Source organism: Centroberyx gerrardi, chromosome 11 (assembly GCF_048128805.1).
Source record: "Centroberyx gerrardi isolate f3 chromosome 11, fCenGer3.hap1.cur.20231027, whole genome shotgun sequence".
NCBI lineage: Eukaryota > Metazoa > Chordata > Actinopteri > Beryciformes > Berycidae > Centroberyx > Centroberyx gerrardi.
The window spans coordinates 6748199-6771275 of NC_136007.1; the positions used below are offsets into that span (position 1 = coordinate 6748199).

The 23077-nt window shown below is 43.4% G+C and overlaps 1 protein-coding gene across 1 annotated transcript in view; it reads right to left on the reverse strand.

The window, feature by feature from the left end:
• Positions 1-518: 518 nt before the first annotated feature.
• jade2 (jade family PHD finger 2) overlaps positions 519-23077 on the reverse strand; it is a 193158-nt gene continuing 170599 nt past the window's right edge. The window contains exons 13-14 of the mRNA XM_078286437.1: positions 6351-6496; positions 519-4329 (exon numbers count right to left, since the gene is read on the reverse strand). Coding sequence (XP_078142563.1) covers positions 3523-4329; positions 6351-6496 — 953 coding nt within the window. The 3' untranslated portion in view covers positions 519-3522. The remainder of the gene's footprint in view (positions 4330-6350; positions 6497-23077) is intronic.

Below are 23077 nucleotides of genomic sequence, written 5' to 3' on the forward strand. Positions count from 1 at the left end.
GTGTGTGTGTGTTTGTGTGTACGTGTTTGTGAGTGTGTGGAGTGTGTGTGTGTATGTGCGATACACATACGCAGTTCAGCAGCATTTGGCTTTTTCTGAAGGGGGTTAATGTGTGTGTGTGTGTGTGTGTGTGTGTTACGGAGAGTTTAACGACCAACACCAGCCAGTTATTGGGGCGACGGCTGATACTTCGCACCCCCGTGGAAGCAGATCTGCTAGAGCTTCTGACTGAACCGGATCGAGCCGGGTCAAAACCCGGGCTGAACTGGATTAAACTGACAGAGTTAAGTCTGACATCCTTATCTAACGTTCTTCATCTTGAAAACCAGAGACGGAGCGTGTGTGTATGTATGTGTACGTGTGTGTTTGTTTGTGTAGATAAGAAGTAAATACGCTGCCTTAATACACAGATCTGTTCTTTGGCGTGGTCGCTTCAGAAGACAGCCAGATGGGCAGAAGCCGTCCGTAGAGAAAACTAGAGGAAGTAGATCGGACTTGCACCTCTGTGTAAGTCTCTGGTCATCAGGCCTGGGTCAAACAGCCCTTAAAAACACTTTTTATAATTTATTTCAGCCTAGTTAGGTTCCAGATGGGCGGGGTTCCTCACAGGACAACGCCCTAAGTGCAAGACAATCACAAGAAAGCACTTGAAAGTCAGTTTAATATACTTTTTTGTGTTTGACCACCTACTTGACATTATCTGAATTGTCCTGGCTCGGCAAACCCCACCCGCCTGGTACCCCGAGCGAGTTAAAACGAACATGAATTATTTGTTAAGACTATTTAACCCAGGGTTGATGGTCACATGGATTATACTGAGAGAGGAAACATGCTCAGTAGTAGTCGTGTAGGAGTTCAAACAGTGAAGCTTGCCAAATAAGGAAGTTTCTAGACATACACACATCGCTTTATATATATATATACTGAATATGATATAAAATATGTATATATATATGTATCTACGTCTTACGATGCTTTTTCGATAAATTTTTTAACCTTTTATTCTTCTGCTTTTTTTTTTTTCGTTTTTTTTTTAACCCCTGAGAAAATACCGTGGACTGCTTTAAGTACAAAATACAACTCTCTGAGAGAACAACAACAAAAAAAGTTCTTCAAAAACGAAACAAATTTACAAACAACTCAATTCAAGAACTTAGAGCGCAGGCCTCTGAAGCTGATTATTACATTTTCATCATTCATCTAACAGGAGGAGCGACTGCAGCAGAGCCGCTGATTAGAAGAGCTTGGCCGCTGCGGGTTTCAGCGGCAGCCATGTTGGCGCCCCACCCCTTCTCCATGGCTGTTAAGTAAGTGCTAACTCCACGCCAGCTGAGCCCAACACGGCAATAATATGAAGGGCGTAGATAGACACACACTGGTCCTCCAGGTACTTGCAAGGCACAGCTAACTCATCTCTCTTCATGCCTGTTGCCTTAAAGCTGCACTATGCACTTTTTGTACACTGGCAAGCGAGAGGTAAACAATTTTTGAATTGACGTCAGTAAACTGGCTGTGACTGTTTTATACCAAAGGGACGAGAGAGGCAAAAGATGTAACGTTTTCGATTAAAAGTGTATGTTTTCCTTTGGTTTGTTTTTAGTTTTTAAGATGCTCATAAAACGTGTATTTTCCAGTTCTGATTTGTCACTCCCTATGCAGGAAGAAGATTTCCCGCCAGTGACCGTACCCGAAAATAGAGTGAATCTACAGCGACTCAATTAGTGGGGATGTGACGCTCTTCTAACCCCAGTCCAACGTTGTGTTTTATGCTGATGAGACTGGCGTATTTTTACATAAAAATCTTGCATAATGCAGCTTTAAGTTACTGATTCTTACCATTGTTCTGACTGTTGACAGTGCAAACAGGCTAATAAAAATACAAAATACCAACAAGAATGCATGGTTTGGATGGAGTTTACCAGTGTGCATCCAGCTAGCACTTCATTTACTGTTTTTATCCCCACCTCTCCACATGGATCTGTTGCTGCAGCCAACTGTTCAAGGTGTGAGAGAAGAGGCAGCGACCAAACCCTCTTCCTCAGCGGCTCTGGACTCCAGTAATCTAGTTAAGGGGGGCACAGAACATGTAGGCAGCACTTTGCACTGATAGTACTATGTGTGGCTCTGCTTTGCTAACTGTTGCAGATGCTTTTGTTGATTAATGGCAAGCGCTGCATTTACATCCTTATTTCAGGCACTAGACAATTCTTAAGGTGGCAGGAGCCCAATGCTGGCTACACTCAGTAACCAATCCAACGGGATTTCCTTCAGTTTGATTGTTATAAATCAGATTGAGAAACGACTGATTGATTTACTTACTGATTGTTTGGTTGATTGAGAAGGTTGGGGTGTTATGGGGGAGGCGGGGGGACAGGGCGAGCGACAGAAGGCACAGAGTTTCTAGAATAATGTTTCTCCAATGATTCAGGCAAAAAAAAAAATGGAACTCAGGATTAGGAAGAATTTGAAAGCAGCTGACAAGAGTCAGATCAAATATTTCAACAACGGCTGTGAAGAGAGCAAAGGGATTTGCTTATGTGTCAATATGTGTGTGTGTGTGTGTGTGTGTGTGTGTGTGTGTTTGTTCATGTGTGACAATCTGAATGAGCACCAGGGTTGGGGTCAATCTATTTTCTATTCAGTTATTTTATTCGAAACTGGAAAAGCTGGAGATCTGTTCTTCAAATCTACCAAAGTATTGAAAACGAAGGCTTCATTTTTATTTTGTGAATTGCAGCTTCAGTTGCATTTTGAAGTGAGTGAAATTGACAAGAATTGACCCCAACCCTGAATGAGCATGTATTATACACACAAGTGTTTATATTACAGCTCCTATGACTGTAGCTAGTTGTGCTTTTCAAGGCCAAAGACATTTTTCCGCGATACCTTCTGTACATATTCAGACCAACTCTGAAGTGAAATTGTCTTTCCACTGAACATATTCAAGAAAACATGGACTCATTGGATGCATCTTAGGCCGTGAAGACCAAGAGTAAAGAAGACCCTGAAACCAGCTTGAACAATAATGCCCCGAAGTATTCATCCCCAATTCTGGCTGTAACCACGGACAACAGAAGGCCGCCAGAAATGGATACTTCAACGCCTAAAACAAAAGAAAAGAGACTGAAATACCAAAACAAAACAAAAACTAAATGTAATGTTCGTTTCCTATTTGTTTAACGTATAGCATCTTACGGTAAGCTAACAACAAACTATGGTCTGGTGGAGTAGCTATATGACGGGCTAACAGCTACATTCAAATTCCCCCAAAAAACAAAGCAGGTAAGAGCATTTGACTGAAGAGATTTTCCACTGGTAAATATGACAGGGATTTGGTTGAACAAAGCCATCCAGCCGTTTTTTATACTGTATACCGGGCACAGATGGAGAGACAATTAGCCAGTGGGACTCAAAGACTGGGACTCTGCTTGGATAACAGTGTGTGTGTGTGTTCTGGTTGATGGTGTATGTGTGTGTGTGTGTGTGTGTGTGTGATTGTGTATGTCCGAGAGTCTCAGTTCTTTATGATGCCAGCACGCTCCTCCTCAGCAGGTCCTCGTTCCCAGAATGCAACTGCGGCAGGCGGAGCTTGCGTCCGCCGGAGCGCGTGTCCGAGTCGCTCTGCTCGCCGTCAGAGAAGTACCCGTCAGTCTCGGCGGCGTCCAACAGGGACGCTTCCTTTCCGGGGAAGGGCAGGTCTCTCTCGGAGCGCTGTGTAGACTCCGCCCCCCCTGCGGCTCCGGCTCCGCCCCTCCCTCTGGATTTACCCTGGCGGGACAGGCGCAGACGCAGGGCGCCGCCACGTGGGACGCCCCCTGCCTCGGGCGTCGTGACCCCGGGGCTGCGGGGCGGAGTGGGGGAGGAGCTCGCGGCGAGGCTGCCGGATCCGCTCCCGGTCCCGTTCCTGGCGTGGGCGCTGTCCCACGGGCCGCGGTCCTCCGAGATGTGACAGGAATCCATTTTGGAGATGGGGGGCTGCGGCGGCGGGTCGGAGCTCCTGGTCTGGTGGTGCTTAAGGTGGTGGTGGTGGAGCAGCGCCTTGGACGAGCCTCTGGACCGCTCCCCTCTCCGGCCCACGTGGCTGGGCTTCTCCTCCGCCACGCTCCCCCAGGGGCTCTTGGCTGTGGAGGGGCTGCTGGCGGCGGAGGCGGCCGCGGCCGCAGCGGAGAGCGGGCTCTCGGGCTGGGCGGGGCCGGTGGACTGGGGGAGTCCGCGGCCGCGAGGCTTGTTGCCTCCCCGGGGTTTGCGGCCCAGCTGGGGCGTCTTCCAGGTGGACTGCATGGAGTTCTCCATCATCAGATTCAGCAGGCTCTCCTCGCCCTGCAGGAGCTGGAGGAGAAGAGGAGTAGGAGAGGAGAGGTAAAGAGGTGAGAGAGGGAGAGGCCAGAGATTAAAAGAGGGAAGGAGTACGGAAAAGAGAGGAACAGAGAGGAAAGACAGGCACGGGAGATGAAGGCAGAGGAGAGAAGAGCAGAAGGGAAGAGGAGAGAGGAGATGGGAGGATACGATGTGAAAGGAGGGACAGGGAAAGGAGTGGATATAGGAGTTTAGGATAGGAAAAGAAAGAGAGAGGACCAGGTCAGAGAGGGGGAAAAAAGAGAGGTGAATCAGTTCATCTTTAAAGGATTGTACGATTTTTACTGCCCCGTAGCACAAAATTACCATAATATAACTGCAGGGTTATTGATCAATAACAATGACTACTGAGATTTCTGGCTTTCAAAACTCACTTTCTGGCATTTACTGTTTTGGAAAAAACCTCCCACCACTCACCAGCACATACTCACATTTTCAATTATTACAGTATTTTACATTGTGACATATTACGTCTTCACTAGATGATTTTTGGTCTCTGCTCTAATTAGCCATCTTACTCGTCTCGACTGTGAAAATGTGGCTTTATTATTTGTCAATTACAGACTAAGCCGAGCCTGGGACCCGTCAATGTTGTTGCAAATTCCTTGGTTTCTGACAGAGGTTGATAAAAGTCAGATTACATGAAGCATTACTTAATGAACAATCCTCAATGTTATTTTTCAGATTTGTTTTCCTTCTTCAGGATATCAGTGTTTTACTTCAATCTCCCATTCATTTTTAATGGAAAATTACAGTTTTCCTGTTTCTTTTCTGTCCCTGTTTTTTGTTCCTCAACATCCCGAACAATGGACTCATGCCATGCTCTCTGGTCGGAGCCCCCTGCCAATCAATACACAAACAGAGCACATTCCCGAGGAGAACGGAGGGTCAGCCACAGTGCAGCTCCACTGCGACCACCAGCTCCTTCATGTGACTGGGAGGGAGAGTGTGAAGAAGAAAAGAGCAAAGCCTGCTCAACTTGACACTCCATTCATACGCCTTTTACACCTTTTATTGACACATTCAATCCGCAGGTGTTGACCTAACAAAGATCCACACTGAATCAAAACAGTGTCAATAAAAGGCGTATGAATGTGTGTGTGAGGAGTGAGGAGGCTTTACTCTTTTCTACTAGACCCTGACATCTGACAGAAGTGGCAAGTAACTAAGTGCTCTTACTCAAGTACTGTACTTGTGCACAATTCTGAGGCAGGTACTTAATGTGGGTGATTTTCATTATGAGGAATTCAATACTGTCCTACAACTAAATGCAAACAGTCTCTTTTTAATTCTTTGATATTAATCAAAGATCCTTTAATCACTAGTAGCTTTGAACAACAGACTTTGCATAGAAGTATGCGCTGTTAAACTTGCAGCTGACCAAGAAAAAAAACAATTACTTAACTAGAGTTGTCACAAAACTAGAATTATGACTTTGACACCAATACCAAGTGTTTTCTCGGGTTCTGTAAGTGAAATAGTTTAATATTTCACTCCTGGTACCAGTTTGTCAACCAGTTTAGGTAGACTGGGATTCAGTTTGCCCTGTATTGTATTGTATATATACAGTATCTTTTACATTTTTCTTATACTTATTACATTTTATGTTGATACCTGCACCAAGAGAAATTCCTTGTACATTGTACTTGGCGACTAAAGTTTCTTATTCTGATCAAGAGGTGGTGGACTGTTTGACGCTGTTGCTGTTTTCAGCTGTTTAACTTTGTTGGATTTTCAAGAGCCAGACTGCAGCTCTGGCTATTCCAATCCTTCTTCTTCTGCTTTTATCTATTCCAATTTATGTGTCATCTGCATGTTAACGCCCTCTGGAGGTGATGTTCAAAAGGAATTGTATTTAATTCAAGTATCGAACGTTTATAAAAATCCAATATTGAATTCTATCTTTTGCAATACTATTGAAGAAGCATCTAAATATTGGTTATCGTGACAATGCTATACTTTAACTTCCGGGCCTCCTGAGACTGAAGGCCTACCTGGTCGGAGAGCAGGCTGGCGCTCTTGTCCCGGTGCTGGGCGCCCAGAGCCCACTGGCTCAGCATGTCATCAGCAGTGATCTGAACCGACTGGGCCAGCCAGCTGTCAAACAGAGAGTTGTCCAACGGGAAGGACTTCGACAAACCTGAGGGGAGGGATAGGGATGTAAGGAGAGAGAGAGAGAGAGAGAGAGAGAGAGAGAGAGAGCGAGAGAGAGGGAAGAGGATGCAGAGGGGTGAGTAAGGAATAGAGAGAAGAGAGAGTGAGGGAGGAAGAGTGAGAGAAAAAGCAGAAAAGTCAAGTCTCCTTTACATACATTTCAGAAATCCAAAAAAAACAGAGAAGAATGCTGTTGCACTTATTCAGAGTTAGTGGAGTTGCAGGGAATTCTCTTTCAAATGAAGTAAAAAGTCAAAGGCATAAACGGAGCAAGAGCACCAAGGCCTTTCAGACTCGCTTTACAAGATTTTTGTGCCAACACTTAAATCACAAGTTTCCGGTGAGTGCCGGGTTGGGTTCAATTCACTTTCAGTTCCCTCCATTCAAAACGTAAAGCGGGACTGCAATTCAAATAATAATGATGGGGCTTCCGTTCTTATTTCTTTACAGTCTGGATAGAAAAACATGTTTTACAGTAAAAAAAATCAATCCATCAAAAATCCAGTTTTTGAGTGCTGAAGAAAGAGAATCCACTCCTTGAATCGACTGAAAATGAATAGAAGCCAACCTTGGTTGACAAGGTCATGAGTACACAGAACAACAAAGCACTTCTGTTATTTGGCCTACTTGTTCTATTTCATTTATTTATTTTTTTCTCAGGGAAGAGCGAATCTCGGAGTGAATCTCAGTTACACACAGTCAGACCTGGGAGCTGGTGAAGAGTGTTACCCTTGTTGCAAAACACTAACATGTGAAAACCCACATGTGAATTCAAAGCACATGTGCTTTTTGGACACCTGCTGGTTTTCATATGTAAACGTGATCTCATTTCCCATGTGAAAATGACATTTTCACCTGTAAATTGTTGCTTTGCGTGTGAAATTAAGTTTTCAAATATGAAAAAAAAAAACATAATGACAAGTGAAAAAAATGTTCACATGTGGAAAAAAAACCCCACTTTGAATGAATTTAAATTTTCACATCTGAAATAAAAACTGTCACCTGATGTGAGAATACGAGGGAAAATTGTTCACATATGAAAACCAACGTGTCTAAAAAGTAAAAAACATGCAAAACACATGTGCTTTGAATTCACATGTGGGTTTTCACATGCAACTTCTTTTGCCAGGGTACTCGAACTTGCCCAGACGACTCGAACTGAAAACCCGCTTCTCTAACTTTTAGGCTACTACAACACTGAAAAACAGTTCCATCACACAGCAATGACCTCCGAAAGAAGCAAAAGTAATAGAGCAAATATAAACTGTGTGGCTGGCTGCAGTATGAATGTTTTCCCATTAGGGAAACATTGACAGATCGCACCTGTGGAAGGTGGAAACCAGGACCGGACAATTATTTTCTCTTTCTCTTATCTAGTCACTTTCTCTAATGCTGAAGACAACACAGACATTATATTTACGTTTTAGGCACTGAGCAGACACTCAAATCCAAAGCAATTTACACTGACACTTTATATCTGACAGTAGACCGGTATGGATCCATACAAAGCTGTGTGTTTTTGCAGTACTGTCCCCAATAGTACAAGCCAAAATACTGCTTTGTGTATGTATTTTTGACATCATTTACAAATTAATTGTGATACCTTTGTGTATTTGCTGTAAACAAATGAGACCATGGTCGAGATGATTGATAGCCTCTATCTCACACCAGTGGTATAGTTAGTGCTAGTGTTTCTCAAAATTAATACCGAATTTCCCACAAACCCCATTGGTTCCTGCTGCAAAGAAGATGCTGCTACTTGTTCCAACTCTTTTGCAATTCGGGTTCGTATGCGTTCTTGTGTCCTCCATGATGTGTTTGACCCCCCCCCCCCAGTTTGCGCTAAAAGAACAGTGCCCTCTTCCTTTTTATGTGCCGTAAAGCAATCTCACTTTGAGCCGTAAAGCAATCCAGCAGATTTCCCACAAAATCCACAGCGTACATGCAGAATGTAATTTGCAGTGTATAGACCAGTAGGGGCTGCCAATCTTCTCGCTGATATTCTTCATCTTTGTTTATGTTAATTACACTAATATCTCATAATTAATGTGGTCATGATTTATTGACGTTAAAATGCCTCACATAGCACCTTTCAATATTGTACATTTTGGCCATATCCCCCAGTCTTAAGAGCTTAGGGTCTGTCAGAGAAAAAACAACAACCTGGAGACAGTGACATTCACAGTACGTCGGGATAAGCACTAAATCCAAACATGACGTTCCTGTCGCTTCATCAATAATGAAGATATAAACCCATTTTACAGCAGAAATCCTGTCTCCTGTCTCCATCCCAACAATGCATTCTCCACGCTCTGGTCTGTGCACAGGACTGTCATAGCCCAGGACTGTGTGTCGTGTGTGTGAATGTGAATGTGTGTATGCAGGAGGTTGCAGACAAAGCTCCCTATGTGTGTGTGTGTGTGTGTGTGTGTGTGTGTGTGTGTCTGTATAATTAGGAGATTTTCATGGCTCCTTTTCTATCATTGTGGGCTGTAAAAGTGCTGCCAAAGCACTGCGTGTCTGTCTGTGGCATTTTAGTCTTTCTCACTCTGACACGCACACACACACACACACACAATGCAGACAGCGTGCTGGAGGAGAAGAGAGGGTGGCGGCGGGGGGGGGGGGGGGGGGGGTCCCATCAGCTTATGCATTGCTTCTCTTGTGTTCCCACAGAATAGGGTGCCCATAGTTTGGCTAGCCTATATTTTACTAGCTTCTTCTAAAGATGGAGGTGGAAGAGCTTACTCTGCATTGTTCTTCCATAGTTGTCAATTCAGCCAATCTCTAAACCATGGGATCCCAACTTTTTCATCTCTAGGAACCCCAAAATACATACGCCTAGATTTGTGTTGACAGATGTGATTTCACACAAAGTTTTTCCACTATAGGTGGGGAGAGAACAGTGAGGAGAATGTCACCGGTGATCAAAATAGTATATTGGCATACACTGATTATGCCACTGTCTAGTGAATGAAATTGTAGTGGAATTTAACTGTTTTTCATTTAGCCAGGTACACAATTGAATCTCTCTAAAAAAGTGGTTCTTAACCTTTTTGGCTTTTCCCTTTTCAGCTTGTTTCATTTGATTATTCGAGGAGTCTGAGAGGCTGAAAACTATTCAGTACTTCACAAGAAAAAAGCAAAATAAATAAATTGATTAAAAAAATAGACATGATAATAAATCGTATAGTAGAAATATGTTTTTTCCTACCCCATAAATCATCTCGCAACCCCCCCAAAATTATCTCACAACCCCCTGGGGGGTCCCGACCCCCAGGTTGAGAACCACTGCTCTACAAGACCACTGGGAGTCGGCTGTACCCACTTTGAAGAACCACTGGCCCTGAACCAACCACAAGGCCATATAAATCTCATCAGAGATGCAGATAATGCTGACCAAGGACTTCCACACAAACACATTACAAAGTGCTCACAAATGTTTCTGTCCTGGTTGGATTGAGTTCAAATTCGGTTTCTCTTTTCTCTACTGTTCTCTCTTTTCCCCCATCCCCCCCCCCTGTATCTGCACTGCCTAGAATCATCTGCCAAGCAGGACGGCAGGAGGTGCTGTTAGGGTGGCTTTAACACCAGCTATCCTCCCCACACACACACACACACACACACACACATCGAGCCAGTCGTTTCCATGACGCAGCATGTCTCTGCTGGAGTCGGGAGAGCAATGAGGGAGGGAATAGGTGACGAAGAGAAAAAAAAAACAGACAAACGCCGTGAGGAAGACAGGAGGGGGTGATAGAAGAGAGAGTAGCAGGAGTGAAGAGGTAAGAAGAAAACCTGTAATATATACACAGTGCAGAATTTACACCATTGTAGTCATATATTTTCATACACAGTGTGTAAAACATGCCACTGTGTAGTCTGTTACTATGTCTGAATTCTGTCATCTACATATACAATCGTGACATTATTCTAACTACTTTCCACTGAGATAAAATGTTTAAAATTGAACTGTCAACTTGCCAAACCATTCTGAACTATATTGAAGCCCAAAGGTTGTCGTATCTGTCGTTGTTTCCCCTAATTGGTTAACTTTGCCGCCAAGTCATGTGGCAAAGCATAATGAGTGTGTTTTTACTCATTTACAGTGAGCATTTTTGCCAGTATCTACTCAATCACACGTGGTAAAACAGTAAAACATCATGGCATTTTCAGCATGATCATGTTGGAGGACCTAATTTCCCCACAGGATCAATAAAGTTTCAGTCGATGTACACCTGTTTATGTATATTACTGTACACATACATGTTAGATGATGTAGTCCAACATAATAATACATATGCATCATATGTATTTCTACATCAATATCTGTGGATATCATTATGTATAGATTTTTTTTTTTTTGGGGGGGGGGGGGGGGGGGGGGGATTTTAATGCAAGACACTGAGCTAAATTCAAATCAACCAATCAATCAATCACTCTAAACAATTTTGATTTCCTGAGGAAGCCCACTGATCAGCAGGTGCTACATGTGACTCGGTTGGGGGAGCTGTATCCTGTCTCCTTTATGCCCGACTCCTCCTCCCCTCCTCCCCTCCTCCCTGTTTGGCTACAGCTAACACAGCTCCTGCTAAACTAATGTGATGCTATACCAGGCCAATGCTAGGCTAATGCTACCTTATGCTAAGCGATGCTATGCTACAGAAGGCCCTGGCATGGTAAAGGCTATGTAACGGCTTTCTCACAAGGCTACATTATGCAACAGTTTGGGAATGGCTAGCCTTAGTGCTAGTGCATGCTAATTTGCCTCACAGCTACACAAAGCCACAGGATGGCATCACACAACAGCTAATGTGGTAGCTCATGCTAAGCAATGGTACGCTAGCCAGCGCTGCTAAGGCAACACACGGTAAGGAATGCACTAGCGGTAGGGCAGGGCCAAGACCAGGCCTGTGTGTGTGTGTGTGTGTGTGTGTGTGTTGCTAGGTCTAAAGCCCTCACTACAGTCTGATGATTGTTCTCGGGTGCCAACCGTCTCCCTGGAAACTCAGACCAGAAAGACAGAGATAGAAACGGGCAGAGATACAAAAACAGAGCAAAGGTACTGCAACAGAGCGATGTAAAGACACATGTGAGTGACGCAGGGAAGACAAGAAATACAGTAGTCAGGAAAAAAGAGAGAGAAAGAGAGAGAGAGAGCTAAATACCTGAAAGAAGGGGACTTTCAGACTGCAACACACTAACGCCAACCAGAATCAAAAATCACAGCCCAAAGCATGAAGTAACAGAAATGAACCTGTCAGAGTTGTTCTGTACAATAAAAAAAGCCACTCTACTACACTTTAATTGTCCGTTCCTGTAGTGTGTTGGACAGTGTAACAACCTCACATTGCCCTCATGTACAATTTGGCAATATTAAATCAAAGTTCTCCCGGCTTGTTAATCTCTTTCACTGCCCTCCTGAGTGTATTTTCTGTGACCACCTGAATGAAAATGCATAGGGAAACTGAATGGGCTCCAGAAATGACTTTTTTTGCTGGCTTTGTGCTTCTGAATAGATTACAGTAGTCTTGTAAGGTTTGTACCTTAAGGTTGCTGAATGCGCGTAGTAGCAGTAGCCCCTATGGACCAGAATGCAATGCAGCAACAAGACATGTTTCGCATTGAGTAAGGGGGCTCTCGACTGCAAAAACTCTCTCTTGCTCTTGGTATGTTATCGCTGTCGCTCGGCCTATAACCCACAGCTAAATGCAACAAGTTCAGGCTTGCTCTCTGGGAATTGACGAAAAAGTAATTCTGGGAAACGTAGGAAATGACTCACTAACTGAAGTAGGAGAGGAGGAGGGTTGAGGGAAAGTGGGTACAACAAAAAGGTAAATTCCAACACTCTCATATCTAAAAACACGACACTGTCTCTGCCTGTCTCTGTCTCTCTCTGTCTCTCAACTCAACTCTATTTATATAGCACTTTACACACAACACAGTTGATCCAAAGTGCTTTACAACACAGAGGAAAACAAAAACAAAAGAAGGAAATGAACACAATAGAAGAGGAGAAAAAATCAGAGTGATGATAAATAATAATGATAATAATAATAATAGTAAAGGCACATGGTCACACAGAGCCCAAAGTGACAACACAGACCTACAGAGACTCCAGGAGAAATACCTGAGCTAGTTAAGTTAGGCACAGTTAAAAGCTAATGAGTAGAAGTGTGTTTTAAGATGACTCTTGAAGATCTCAATAGTGGGGGAGAATCGGATGGTGGGAGGAAGAGAATTCCATAGTTTTGGGGCAGCGATAGAGAAGGCCCTGTCCCCATAACACTTAGTCCTGGATCTCGGGACAGACAGAAGTCTTTGGTCAGACGATCTCAGTACTCTGACAGTGTGATATGGGGACAGGAGTTCTGTAATGTAAGAGGGGGCGAAACCATTTAACACCTTGTAAGCAAACATCAGGATTTTAAAATCAATTCTGTAGCTAACAGGCAGCCAGTGTAGGGAGGCAAGAATGGGAGTAATGTGCTCCCTCTTTTTTGACCTTGTCAAAACTCTTGCTGCTGCATTTTGAACTAGTTGGAGACGGGATAAACAAGACTGAGTGATACCAAACTATAACGAGTTGCAATAATCAAGGCGGGATGATATGAAGGCATGGATGACTTTCTCCAGGTCAGAAATACAGAGAATTGATCTGAGTTTGGAGATGATGCGGAGCTGCATGAAGCTTAATTTTACTACCTGATTGATTTGTTTGTCAAACTTCAATCCTGAATCGAATACGACTCCAAGATTTTTTGCATGTGGTTTAACAGAGGGGGCCAATGGGCCAAGATGAGGAGAAATAATGTTGGTCAAATGCTGTGGTCCAAATAAGATAACTTCAGTTTTATTCTCATTGAGCTGAAGAAAGTTTGCAGCCATCCAGGATTTGATGTCTTGAAGACAGTTATTGAGGTCAGTTAGTTTGGTGTAGTTATTAGGCTCTAGGGGGAGGTAGATCTGTGTATCATCCGCATAACAGTGAAAAGAAATGTTGTGTTTTTGAATAATGTGGCCTAGCGGAAGCAAATAGATGGAGAAGAGGATTGGACCAAGTGTGGAACCTTGGGGGACACCACAGGACATGGGGGCAGAGGAAGAAGATGAGTCGCTAATAGAGACACTGAAAGATCTGTTAGCTAAATATGAAGAAAACCAGTTTAAGGCAGAACCGTAGACCCCCCGCCCAATGGTTTAACCTGTGAATGAGAATGGAATGATCTACTGTATCAAAGGCTGCAGTTAGATCTAGGAACAAGAGGACGGAGCAGTTACCTGAGTCAGCAGCTAGAAGGAGGTCATTAGTTATTCTCAGTAATGCAGATTCAGTACTGTGAAGAGCTCTGAAACCAGATTGGAATTTTTAAAAAATGCAGTTTTGAGCCAGGTGGGACAACAGTTGGTTAAAAACTACTTTTTCAAGAATTTTAGAAAGAAAGGGGAGTTTGGAGATTGGTCTGTAATTATTGAGGACTGAAGGATCTAGATTCTGTTTTTTTAAAAGTGGTTAGACCACTGCATGTTTGAAAGATTGGGGAACATGGCTGGTTTCCAGAGGGCTATTGATAATTGAAAGAATGCTGGGGCCCATGGTGCCAATAACTTCTTTGAAGAGTTTCATTGGAATAATGTCAAGAGAACAGGTGGAGGTCTTCATAGAGGAGATAATATGATGAAGTTCTGGTAAAGTGATGGAATTAAGGGAATTTAGAACTGCAGTGTTCTCAGAGGACATGGATAGGCTATTTACAGATGGACTAATACTAGCTCTGATATCAAGTACTCTAAAGAAGTTTAAGAAATCCTCACATTTAGAGACAGACACTTCTAAGCAGGGGGTGGGAGTAGAGGAGGTGACAGAGTTTAACACACTAAAAAGTACCCTGGGATTATGGCAGTTTTTGTCAATAAGATTGGAAAAGTATTGAGCCCTGGCATTTTTGACAGCCAGCTGGTATTTATCCAAGAGATCCTTCAGAATTTGAAATGAGATCTGCAATTTATCTCTCTTCCACCTCCGCTCTGCCCCTCTGCATGCTCTCCTTATTTCTCTAATATTACTGTTATTAAGCCACGGTGAGGCCAAAGGCTTACGTTTTTTAGTTTTGACTGGTGCAACAGAATCAAGGGTGGCCGAAACAGTATTGTTGAATAGTGAGACAAGTTCCTCTGTGCTCACATGAGATGGTGCAGCCTTGATACTGGTAGTGATGGAAGCCTCTCTATAGGCTTCTGCAAACCTAGTGGCAGTGGAAGAGTTTAGAATGCGGGAGCGGAGAAGAGCAGGGCGGACAGGAGAAAGGCGTGGCAAATCGAGGTCAAAAATGATTGCCCTGTGATCAGATAGGTGAAAAACTTCTATCACAGGGTTGGAGATAGAGAGACCTGAGGAGACAACTAAATCTAGGGTATGGCCTTTAACATGGGTTGGGCCATTCACAGATTGTTGGAGACCAAAGGATTCAAGTAAATTTATAAAATCGCGGGTCATGGCTTCAGAGGGACAGCAAATGTGGATGTTGAAATCTCCGAGAATGAGAATATTGTCGTATTTCGGAGCAATGTGGGAGAGGAGATCAGAGGATTCACTGATAAAATCAATATTGGGCTTAGGGGGTCTGTATACTAGAAGGCAGAAAACCGGCGGGGTGCTATCTATCACAAAAGCCAGAAATTCAAAAGATGAAAAGGGGCCTACAGAGATAATGGCGCACTTGAGGGCATTTTTGTGAATTACGGCAACCCCACCACCTCGTGCATGTGACCTGGGTTGATGAAAGTGAGAGTAGCCTGAAGGAGTGGCTTCAATGAGAGGGGAGAGGTCATCAGGGGTGAGCCATGACTCAGTGATGAAGAAACAGTTTAGATTTTGGGACACAATAAAATCTTGACAGATAAATGATTTGTTTGACAGCGATCTCACATTTAGCAGACCAAATTTGGAGGGAGGGGGAGGCGAGGATGGAGTTATAGTGTGTGTAATGGTAATAAGATTGTCATAATTTACTGAACGGGATACTCTGGAGACAGAAGTACGGTGTCTGAGTGTTAGACAGATTGGGATGTGATTTACAGGTAGAGCAGCTGAATGTGAGTTTGATAGTCCATGCCCCATGATTGGTAGGGGATGAATTTGGCCAGATGTTGCAGAAATTTCACTTGTAACAGGAACCCTTCCAGTAAATTTATGGTGGCAGTGAAGATTATTTTGAATGTATGTGTGGGTTACCTCATGGTGGCATGGACTGTCTCAGACAGTCTGACAGGCATTTTGCAGGTTAGCCAACGCATAGTCAATGTTTGCAGAGAGCAGCTTTGCCCCATGCAGGTTTGGATGAAGTCCGTTGGGTCTGTACAGTTGACTACGGTTCCAGAACAGGCAGAGATGAGTTGTTGAAAGTCCGCACGGCGGATTTCCGACTGTTGTTTGCTGACGTCATTTGATCCCACGTGAATGACCAGGTTGGAGCAGTCTGGATGGCGTTTTAGGACAGAAGGTAGTTTATCACGGAGGCACGAGGCAGAGAAAGGGATTGTGGCAGTGATGGTGGCAGATCTAACCAGGGATGCACCTCAGTGCTCAAATTATTTTGCCTGGGGAGGCGAGACCGGGAATTCCCAGGCCGTGATGTGGAAGAGGAGCCAGTCGAGGTGACCACAGGAGGATCAGCGGTGGCAGGATGGGAGACGGCCGCTGCAGCAGACGAGGAACCTGGTGCGCTGTTGCCGTTGTAGCCAGCGGTGGATTGAGCGGGGAAGGCTCAAGCAGCCGCGGGCGCAGCTCTTCCAGACCTCGGGCCAGCAGCAGAGCGCGGGTCGATGGCTGCATCCACGGAGAGATCCGCTGGATGCATCGGTGCTTCGCTCTGTAAAATCGCGAAGGGATTTGAAAGATTGAGGGGAGGTGGTGAGACTGCCTGGTGACCATTCTTCTTCTTCTTGCGGCCCCTGACCACTACCTCGGTCCAGGTAGCCGGGTGACTGGGAGTCGAGCAGGAGGAGGGTCGCGGACGGGTTACTGGATCCCACAGAATGGTGTCGGATATAGCCGAGTTCATCGCTGATATCTTTTTAGCCTGAGTAGAGGCGGTGTTAATGAAGCTGGATAAGAGACTATCTTTCTTTTTCAGCTCATCCGAGAGTCTACGAATGTCCTCCTTGAGGTTAGTTATGCTTCTATTTGCCTTCTGGAGCAGCTGGCAGTCTTCACACGGCATTGTGTCTGATCCAGATACAATCCGACTATTGTGAGGGAGAAGGGTGTCAGTCTCTCAAGTGGCAGACCACGACTGACACAGGCAAGAGAAGTCCGGAGTCTTGGAGAGATACGACCCGGCGAAAGTCTGTCTTGGAGCACTAGCTAGCTACTTTGGCTAAAAACAAGCCGGCGCTAGCTAGCAGCAGATTTCACTAGCGGTATCTCTAGCGGTCTCTCTCTGTCTGTCCTCTCTGTCTCTCAGAGGAGTCAGGTTACAGTGCGGTTCATCTTGATCCCAGACGATCGCCTGATCAGGTCCTAACATGTCACCTCTGATCCCAGGATTGACCCTGTTCTGTTGGGACAGGTCACCTTGGACAGCCTGGGGATTTACAGGCTGGTTGGCCTCAGGTTCCTCTAGGAGTTAGGACACAAGGGGGTAAATAAGGACACTCAGGGTCTGTTCAACAGGACACATACTGGTCATTCAGTCTGAAAACCACGTACTTAAGGAGGCAGTTTACTCACAACGAAGCTGAACCTGCCCGAAATAGAAACATAGTCGAGCACGGTGGCGCATACAAATGTGTGAATACTAATAGTGGCTTTGTTTTGTTCGCTTATTTATTCTCCTTGCCAGTCGGGGTGCATGAAGATTAAACAGGCACTGAACCAGGAGACGAGAGTAGAAGCTTTTCTGCAAGACAACACAAGCAAACACGAGATATTTTAGACCAATTGCAGATGGTCATGCAGTGAGGACTGGTGTGGGAAGAATTTGATCATTTGGCCAGCAAGCCTGCACAGACTGCGTAAACAAGTTCTGTGTAATCAATTTAGGTTGATCCACAGAACTGTGGTCATCAACAGGCAGATTCATGTCAGTCAGTCTGGGAGAGGAGAGACACTTCACTCCGCTACACCTGTGTGCTGTCAAATTTTGTCACAGCGTAAAGCACTTGATATTCTGCAAGTCATACCTGTTCTTTATTGATCAGTATCTAATTAGTAAGAGCAAGTAAAAGTTGTGTGACTGTGAAAACGTAACCAAGAAACTTTTCTCGCATAATCGTATTCCCATATGTAAATGAAGTATGCAGTTCAAAACGTCAAACGATGAGAGAACTTTCTTTGTCACGTTTAGTTTGCATGGACTGCTGAAATACAGAGATGTATGGGGATATATAGCTCAATCTATAGCTAAATGAGGATATATATAGCTAAATCTATAGCTAAATGTTTGTAAGATAATACATACTCATTTCATAATAAATCACATTGTTGTCCTCCATGCTATGAAATCAGGGAGGGGTTTACTATGGATTGAGCTAATTAAAATTTTTCAAAATTTGACATCTCAGACTCTACTGGTCCGATTTTGATGAAACTTGGAGGCATGATGCATCTCGGCACTGTGTTCTACCGTTTACATATTAAAAGCTAACGGTTCAGCTGCTAACGTTAATTATCAAGCCAAGTAGCCTAATGTTAATGTATTCTCCATAAAATAGATTAAGGCAGCTGAGTAACTAGGGAACCAGAGAGCTGAAATCACATTCAAATAAAGTGACAATTAAATCTACATGTTGCTGCCACAAATGCACCATGGAACTGAACAGAATGTGTACTTATTTAGCTAGTAGCGCTAAACAGATGATTGTGTTAAAGTCCCCATGAAATGAACTCCCATTACTTTTACTTCCTGGAAAACGGAGTATCTTTAATGGTGACCTCATGCTGCACTAGTAGGCGTAAATATAAATTCCAACCAATGAAACCACCACAGATTATTAAGCAATCCTGCCCCTCCCATCACATAAAACTGCCTTTCTGTCTTTGACTGATATTCCATTAGTTTAGACTTTTGAATGAGGTATGTCCCGCCCCAACATCCTGTTTCAACAGGAAATACATCAAGTAAAGATGCCATTTCATGGGGTCTTCAAGCAGGGTTTGTGGCGCTTGCTGTTACTAAATGAATACAGAAAATCCATTTGAAGCGTGGTGCTCAAAGTCTGTGAAAAGTTGAGATATTTTTACCTTCTATTGCTCTAAAATACACTAAGCTGCTACGGCTGTCGGGAACATTCAGCAGCATTGTCCAGCGTTTCCACTGAGAATAATGAGACAAAAGAAGTCGGCGAAGAAGTGAAAAGACGCTCCTGGTGGACACAACACCCATTACACCTCATCTTTAGTTAAGGATGAAGCTCAGCCGATGCCTAAAAGGGCGACACGAGGAAAACTCCGCCCATAATCCCCCTTCAAATCACCACTGGCATATGGCCCTTGGAATCCCACTAATAAACAGTGGGGATAGGGGACAGTACATCTGAGTGGAGTTATGGTACATGTCTGTCTTCCTGATCCCAGCACACAGAGAGGAAGACAAAGCCCTGGGAGTCAGTACCAGGCCCGACAGAGAACAGATGGCCTGACACACAAACACACACACACACACTGACACAGGCGCGCACACACACACACACACACAAACACACAGAGACAGCGAGACACGAACACACACGACATGCAGAGACAAACACACACATAACACACTGAGACAGGCACAATATATACACACCAAGACAAGAACACACTGGGAAGGGCAAGCACACACACAAATGCGCACGCACACACACACACACACACATGCACGCACGCACGCACGCACGCACGCACGCACGCACATACAAATGATACGGTTGCACACAACACAAGCACACCACATAAACAGAAGGGCTTGTTTGTCATGGAAACACTATGTGAGTGATGATTTCCCAGCATCCATTGAACATCAAGTTACAGTCCTTATCCCTCAGCAGTCAGGTGGAAAGACAGAAGAAAGACAGAAAGAAGGAAAGATAAAGATGGAAGGTTATAAGAGAGAGAGAGAGAGAGAGAGAGAGAGAGAGAGAGAGAGAGAGAAAGACAAAGAAACAGAGAAAAAATAGAGAAAAAGAGGGAGGGGGAGGCAGAAAAAGAGATAAATAGAGAGAGGGGGGGAGATCATATCAGAACAGGAAGCAGAGCCAAACAACTCTCCTGTCCTCTGTTATCGTCGCTCTGTTTATTGATCATATTCACACTGACAGGAAAACACTGTTGGCCCTGCGACGCTCCGCTCTGGTTAAATAAGGAAATGAGAGACAGGCCTGCCTCGCTGCTGATAGGCAGTGTGTGTGGGCGAAAGCTCAAAACATCACTGTCAGATTACATCTTAACTGTACCGTCCTAAGATACAAATGGACATATGATGCTGGACATATTGGAGTCTATATATTGTATATTAGGGTTTGATCGATATAGAGTTTTGATGGCTGATACCAATACTTAATATCCTCAAATTGGACCATGCCAAAAAATTTCAGACCATCATGAGACTATAAAACTCCACTGAAACCAGTTTAGACCATCATGAGACACTAAAACTCCATTGAAACCCATTTAGACCTACATGGGACACTGAAACTCTCCATGGAAACCCATTTAGACCATCATGGGACACTAAAACTCTCCACTGAAACCAGTTTAGACCATCATGGGACACTAAAACTCTCCATTGAAACCCGTTTAGACTACCATGGGACACTAAAACTCTCCATTCAATCCCATTTAGACCACCGTGGCACACTAAAACTCTCTGTTCAAACCTATTTAGATCATCATGGGACACTAAAACTCCATTGAAACCCATTTAGACCACCATAGGACACTAAAACTCAATTGAAACCCATTTAGACCATCATGGGACACTAAAACTCTCAATTGAAACCCATTTAGACCATCATGGGACACTAAAACTCTCCATTGAAACCCGTTTAGACCACCATGGGACACTAAAACTCTCCACTGAAACCCGTTTAGACCACCATGAGACACTAAAACTTTCCATTGAAACCCGTTTAGACTACCATGGGACACTAAAACTCTCCATTCAATCCCATTTAGACCAACATGGGACACTAAAACTCTCAATTGAAACCCATTTAGACCATCACGGGACACTAAAACTCTCCACTCAAATCCATTTAGATCATGTGACACTAAAACTCCATTCAAACCCGTTTAGACCATTGTGGGACACTAAAACTCTTCTTTCAAACCCGTTTAGATCATTATGTGACACTAAAACTCTCCACTGAAACCCATACTGATGAAATTCCTTTAAGCAGGGTGTCATTATCCATTCCAGGTTTTCCAGATCGACACTCCTGAAACTGGTGAGTAAAATCAGCTAATCAGCTCGTACAGCAGATTTGAAATGGGAAACCAAGCCAATTTTGTCTGAACTCTAGGCTACTGCCGGCCCACAATGCCAAAGTCTTAACTCCTAAAACCTGGACCTACTAAAAAATGTAAAACGATGGTGGAAACCCAGCGTGACTTTCGGGGCATATGGGTGGATTTTATGATCCAGAAATGTTAGTGATACAGTGAAATTAAGCTCAGCTGCATGTTAAACCTACCAAGACGCTATAATCCAACAAAGAAAGCCTCCATTATATCAACAGAGCAGCTCCAGGTGGTTTCGTCTCTTGATGACAATGTCGAGTCTTCATTCAGCGGTTTCTAGCTTTTGGCTTCTTTAGCTTTTTAGAGATTCTTTCTTTCTTCTTCAAGTTCATAACTTTTGGCCAAATTGTCTTAGATCACTGGAAGTAATACAGGCTTTTCTTCTGCATGTGCCACACGTGTGCTGTTGTCAGTATGCCAAGATGTCTTATTTATGTATTTTTAATGTTTTTCATGTGTCTTATGTGTTGTTTGCTGATGTGTCTGTTCTGTATCCCGCAGTTTCCCATGTTGGGTGGACAATAAAGCTGTAGCCTATTCTTTTCTATTGGCATTTAAGGGCAGAGCAGCATAATGAGAATTTCCCTACGGGCATCAATACAATATCATCTTATTATTAAATGCGAACCAATGTGCAGGTGAACTGTATTTACTGATGTGCATGAAAGCTCACAACAAAGGGGGATAAATGATATTAGTGAGCATAATCAGCCATCATAACTCAGGTGCGTGCTTCTCATTTAGGCTCAAAGCTAATTAATCATGATTAGTACTTCTCTGCATGGGCCAGAGCATTTTAGAGAGGTGCAGGAATATTCATAACTTATTAGATATAGATACATGTAAACAAAGATTATATAAGAATGTGAATCCACCCACATGATGGCCTACATATAGAGTTAAGTCACAGCGGAGGTGCTTGTTTCACTGGAAGCCTGGAGGACTTTGTTTTTCATTTCATGCACCCACACAAACATACGTACATTGCATCTTGCTACTATTTTTTTTCCCCATAAAAAAACTTTCTCACCCTAGTTTGTTGGTTGCTTGTTAATGATTGTTGTTTTGTATTATACGCCTACACACACATTAATTACATCTTAATATTATTTGTGAGGTCCACAAATTTTCCCCTTGAGTTTTTATGGTGTTAGTTGTTGTCAAGGACGGATAAAGCATAATTGTATAATTCATGCATTATATTATTCATTTAAAAGTTAAAACATATTTAAAATATTCATAACAATATTCATGTGTTTATAGTATCATTTTATATCATCAATATGATTGTTATTATGAATGCTAATTCATACACTGTGTTATGATCTGTAATACTATTAGTTAAATTCCAAAATGCTATGCATCGTTTAAAAAAATAAAACACCCCAAAGCAAACACAAATCACTAATTGTTCATCATTCAAACTTGCAAAATATAAAGCATCCAGTCTGTAAAATTGCTATGATTTTGTCAGCCATGCAGTTAAGTTACCTACTATCCTCTGAAAAACCACCACAACTTGTTTCAACGTTGTGCTATCAGTCACTTTGAAAACGTAGGTGTCACTTTGTTCAAAGGCGCAACTGTCATTTTGGAACAAACCTCCTGTTCAAAATGAAAGAGATAACCTGAACCATGAGAGAAGAGGAAACACTATGTTTGATCCTGTCAGTGAGCTCTGGTTCTGTCAGTGAGCTCTGGTTCTGTCAGTGAGCTCTGGTTCTGCCTCGGCCACCAACACCAGCTCTCCTCACACTGTCACAGCCCTGCTGTCCCATCAAGCAGCTGTATCTGGAAAAAACACTGGGATGTTTTCAGGACTTCAGGAAAAACTGGTTTTATGGGCCAAACACTGCAAACACATCTGTCTGAGATGGATAGACAGATAGATATCCATTTCAAAATTCAAAACTCCCAAATTTGCTGAATAAAGAGGCTTTGGTATCCTGACATCTGATCTAACACAACAATTACCACATCAATTAACACATCTCTGCCCACACTTATGTAAACTCTGACTATTTCCTGAGGAACTCAAAAAAACGTTTAGCCTTCTCCAAGCCAAAC